Raw genomic sequence first — 5,322 nt, forward strand, 5'->3', positions numbered from 1 at the left:
GATAAATTAATGGGGGAAAAAATCCAATTAGTCCATGTATCTCAGACATCTTGAGCTCATTAACAATTTGTTTAAATTATCAAACCATTCATTCAATGCAATACAATTATTAATAATAATAAAAATATACTTTATGGCTATATATCATGTTCTTTTTAATGGTGATGGCCCATACATATACACTCACCTAAAGGATTATTAGGAACACCTGTTCAATTTCTCATTAATGTAATTATCTAACAACCAATCACATGGCAGTTGCTTCAATGCATTTAGGGGTGTGGTCCTGGTCAAGACAATGTCCTGAACTCCAAACTGAATGTCAGTATGGGAAAGAAAGGTGATTTAAGCAATTTTGAGCGTGGCATGGTTGTTGGTGCCAGACGGGCCGGTCTGAGTATTTCACAATCTGCTCAATTACTGGGATTTTCACGCACAACCATTTCTAGGGTTTACAAAGAATGGTGTGAAAAGGGAAAAACATCCAGTATGCGGCAGTCCTGTGGGCGAAAATGCCTTGTTGATGCTAGAGGTCAGAGGAGAATGGGCCGACTGATTCAAGCTGATAGAAGAGCAACTTTGCCTGAAATAACCACTGCGTTACAACCGAGGTATGCAGCAAAGCATTTGTGAAGCCACAACACGCACAACCTTGAGGCGGATGGGCTACAACAGCAGAAGACCCCACCGGGTACCACTCATCTCCACTACAAATAGGAAAAAGAGGCTACAATTTGCAAGAGCTCACCAAAATTGGACAGTTGAAGACTGGAAAAATGTTGCCTGGTCTGATGAGTCTCGATTTCTGTTGAGACATTCAGATGGTAGAGTCAGAATTTGGCGTAAACAGAATGAGAACATGGGTCCATCATGCCTTGTTACCACTGTGCAGGCTGGTGGTTGTGGTGTAATGGTGTGGGGGATGTTTTCTTGGCACACTTTAGGCCCCTTAGTGCCACTTGGGCATCGTTTAAATGCCACGGCCTACCTGAGCATTGTTTCTGACCATGTCCATCCCTTTATGGCCACCATGTACCCATCCTCTGATGGCTACTTCCAGCAGGATAATGCACCATGTCACAAAGCTCGAATCATTTCAAATTGGTTTCTTGAACATGACATTAGGAACACCTGTTCAATTTCTCATTAATGTAATTATCTAATCAACCAATCACTTGGTGTTCACTGTACTAAAATGGCCCCCACAGTCACCAGATCTCAACCCAATAGAGCATCTTTGGGATGTGGTGGAACGGGAGCTTCGTGCCCTGGATGTGCATCCCACAAATCTCCATCAACTGCAAGATGCTATCCTACCAATATGGGCCAACATTTCTAAAGAATGCTTTCAGCACCTTGTTGAATCAATGCCACGTAGAATTAAGGCAGTTCTGAAGGCGAAAGAGGGTCAAACACAGTATTAGTATGGTGTTCCTAATAATCCTTTAGGTGAGTGTGTATGTATGTATATATATATATATATATATATGTGTATATATATATATATATATTAGGCTATATATAAAAAAGGCTTATTCTGTCCTTTAAACAAATTAAAACATTCAGTCATTTTCTGTTCAAATGCAATACTAAAAGCTTTGGACAAGCTCTTTGAATTCAACAGCTATCCAAGAAAAAAAAAAAAAAACAGAAATGATCGCACCTTTAGAGCTGATGTAAAACCATGTTAATTATTGCTTGGTACTTAAATATGCATTTAATTCAAACTTTGATAAACTGACATCAATTTTCAACACAGATATTGTTACAATGTCGCGTCATCATTTTATACAGCGATTTAGGCTTAGTAAGAGCGCCGCGTTTTTTAGACGTCCTGTCTAGTTAAAAAGAATGTAAACTTTTAAAAACGCGTCTCGAGACACCTGCGTTCTTCTCTATTCATTGCGTTGCGTCTAGCTTTTTTTTTTTCTTCTTTTTTTAGCGCAAGAACGGCCCTTAAAGGAATATCCCGGTTTCAATACAAATTAAGCACAATAGACAGCATATTACAAAAAAAAACAACTTTATTTTGACTCATCCCTCAAAAAAAAAAAAAAAAAAAATCTTGGTTCCAGACGTGAGGCACTTATAATGGTTGTGAATGGTGGCCAATTTTTGAAGATTAAAAAAACTCACTGTTTCAAAAGTATAACCACAAGACATAAAGGTTATGTGTGTAAAAATGATTTAATGTGATAATATCACTTAGGCCTACTAGCTCTTTCCGTGTAAAGTTATAGCCAATTTTACATCTTCGTTACCATGACGATGTAATGTCAACAAACCTTAAAAAGACTGTAAAAATTACAATTTAAACAACTTTACAGCTCAAAGAATACAGTAGTTTTTAACAGAATTGATGCAAGTGCTTTCATAAAAATTATTAGCTTCAAATGTCTGCCTTTAAACCCTCCAATAATTGACCAGTTGACCCCATTCACTTCAATGGTTAATGCCTCACTGAAACTCAGACTTGTGCTTTTTTTTTTTTTTTTAAGAAAAGAAGGGACGAGTCGAAACAAATTGTGTGGTAGTCAACATTATGCCACAAATGCTTTCGGTTGAGCTTAACTTGTACTGAAACCGGAATATTCCTTTAATTTGTTGACGCCTGCTCCCGATACAACATTAGTATGATTGAAATCTAATGTTAAAGCAACAAAGAGGTGCTTCAAAAATATTTAGTTTGAAAGTATAAACAACATAATTCTGTTTACAGACACGCTCACTTGTCTTTACGCGCAAGCGCCTCTGATGTTGCTATTCAGATCTGTGATTGGACAGACCAGAGGTGGGAACACTGATGAAAAATGGCACAGCTGTGCAGAATATACAAAAGTATACGGAGTAAAAAGTATACAAAATTATTTTTCTCTGTTCTTGAGACCTGAACAGTCAACAAATGTTTTAATTTGCGCATTGCACATAAACACAAGCTTTTTCAAAATCGGACTGAGAGCAAACCTCAAATATCTTTTTTTTTTTTTTTCTTTTTTCTTTTTGAAGGCTGCAATTTGAAACTGTACAAGTTGTACAATCATGCATAACCGTAATAATAAAATAATAAAATTTTAAAAACAAAAATGCAAATTCTTTTGATTTCACTAAAGCAGTCTTCAAGCCTATGTTGTCTAATACCAGAGAACATCAAACAGATGTTTTCTGTAACAAATTTAACAAGCAGCCAAAATATGTCTGCGACCCTCTTTCATGTTAAATGTGCGAACTATTGACCTGAATGCGACCCGTGGGAAAAAGAGGCAGGATAAGTAGGTGAAGACTAAAGCAAACCTGACGAACACCTGGGCAATCTCATTTTGGCTTCTGCGCAGTGCTGAATTAACTTGATCTCCCCAATTCATCTCAAGTGCACTTTGGCAACTGCGATCATGGAGAACGGTGAGAAGACATCTGGACACAAACACAAGTCGAACTCCCACGACACCGTGTCGACTACCACGGAGGACAGTTCCACAAGGGATGGAGTTGCCAATCCACCTGGACCTCCTGCATCTAAGCCGCCTTATTCATACGTGGCTCTCATTGCCATGGCCATCAGAGAGAGCGAGGACAAGAAACTAACACTGAATGACATCTACAGCTTCATTGTTTCCAAGTTTCCGTATTACGAGAATAACAAAAAAGGATGGCAGAACAGCATCAGACACAACCTGAGCCTGAACGAGTGCTTCGTGAAAGTGCCCCGGGACAGCGGTGGGGAGGGGAAAGGCAATTTCTGGACGCTGGATCCTGCGTTCGAAAATATGTTCGAGAAGGGGAATTACAGGCGCAGGCGGCGCATCAAGAGACCCTACAGACCACCCACCTTAACGTATTTACCTGGAACTTCGGGGTTTAATTTGACAGATTCATATTGCCTGCAACAGGAGCCCGTTTACTGGCAAACCCCGTTCGTCAGCAGCGCCACCACCGCCTGGAGTCAACACCAACCCAGCTCTCCATCGCAGCTTGCTAACTTCCAGCACCTGCAGCCCATGTTCGGCAACGCGCGTCCTCTGTCTCCAAACGATTTCGCCAACTCTCCCGTGAGTTATTATCACGGTCATCCTCACATCCTCCCGTCCTACAGGGCGTATCAGCGGCATCCGAACGCTCTGGTGCCTCTGAGCGCGCGCACGTACAGCGGGATGACGCCGCCGGTGAGTCCGGGCGGAAGCTCCATCGCCACCTGCAGCTATCAGCAGCCTCACAGCAGCCACCCTGAACTGGTGCATCATGCATTCGAATGACGAATTACAGACTAATGTGGATCCATATTTGATATTTTCAAATCATAACATCAGTGTTTCTTGATGTTAATCCCTGGAAATAGTAAAAGTGTTAAGTGGTCGGAAATAATGTTTCTGAATTTGGAGACTTGGATAGGCTATTAAAAGTAAAGTATGTACATAACATAAAGTATGTCGGATAAGAAAAACAACATTTGTTGAATTTGTTATTATTTTGAGTAAAATTAAGTTCTGAAATGTCTATATTTTTACAAGGTTGCAAACCAAACATAAATTTCTACATTAGTTTAATAATTAATAGGCTACATTGAAAGTGATGGGTTTACAGTTGGATCTTAATAAATTACATACTTTCCAATGTTTATTAATAGTTACGTTGAAACTGTTTTCCTCATTAAATTCAGCAAATGTTTACAGAAAGCATCAAGCAAGTTAAGCATATTTATTTTGCCATATGTTGAGCTATAGTTGACTGAAGTTCTTAACTTTTTGATAGCATTTTACTGTGTAGAAAAGTTATTGCTTAGGACAGATGAGGTGGACCGTTTTTAAACTCTTTGCACACCTGCATGCTTTACAAGAGTTCCTTATCTATTCAGAGGTATGTTTTCTTTGAAGACGCGTTTTTATATTAAATAGACATGTTTATTGTCTGTATTCGTTTGGAAATATTTTTCTATGTAAACTTGTTCAGGTTTTTCTCTTGATAAAATTTTGCTAACTGATCAAAATGTCTCTATCATTTATTGGAGAAATTATTTTCAATTATGTCAAAATTTCATCTGATAATGTTATGAATGAACAGTTATTTAATGTCGCAAAGGGAATAAAAAAGAAAATAATTTGGTTGTAGCACAACAGCAGAATAACTGGACTAAAATTCCTAGTTTTTATTTGAAAATATTACAAAATACACATTTTATTCAATATTTTTTTTTATTCTAAAATCTGTATAAGTGCTATGCACATATTTCATTAATCAAAATGTACCAAACTATGAATTCAGAATATAAGACCACGTACAATACGCACCATAATTCTCTTTGTAGTTTAATGGCGCCCTCTTCTGGAA

General features: G+C 38.3%; 1 protein-coding gene across 1 annotated transcript; it reads left to right on the top strand.

Moving 5' to 3' along the window:
• The first annotated feature begins 3,339 nt into the window (after positions 1 to 3,339).
• On the top strand, positions 3,340 to 4,952 carry LOC127618366 (forkhead box protein L2-like). The gene has a single exon (XM_052090756.1). The coding sequence runs from the start codon at positions 3,390 to 3,392 to the stop codon at positions 4,248 to 4,250; it is 861 nt and encodes a 286-aa protein (XP_051946716.1). The 5' UTR covers positions 3,340 to 3,389; the 3' UTR covers positions 4,251 to 4,952.
• The last annotated feature ends 370 nt before the right edge of the window (positions 4,953 to 5,322 follow it).

This window comes from Xyrauchen texanus, chromosome 25 (genome assembly GCF_025860055.1).
Source record: "Xyrauchen texanus isolate HMW12.3.18 chromosome 25, RBS_HiC_50CHRs, whole genome shotgun sequence".
Taxonomy (NCBI): Eukaryota; Metazoa; Chordata; class Actinopteri; order Cypriniformes; family Catostomidae; genus Xyrauchen; species Xyrauchen texanus.

What these genes read in the sequence shown, in the direction of transcription:
- LOC127618366 (XM_052090756.1), top strand. Translation starts at nt 3,390, where the DNA reads ATGGAGAACGGTGAGAAGACATCTGGACACAAACACAAGTCGAACTCC.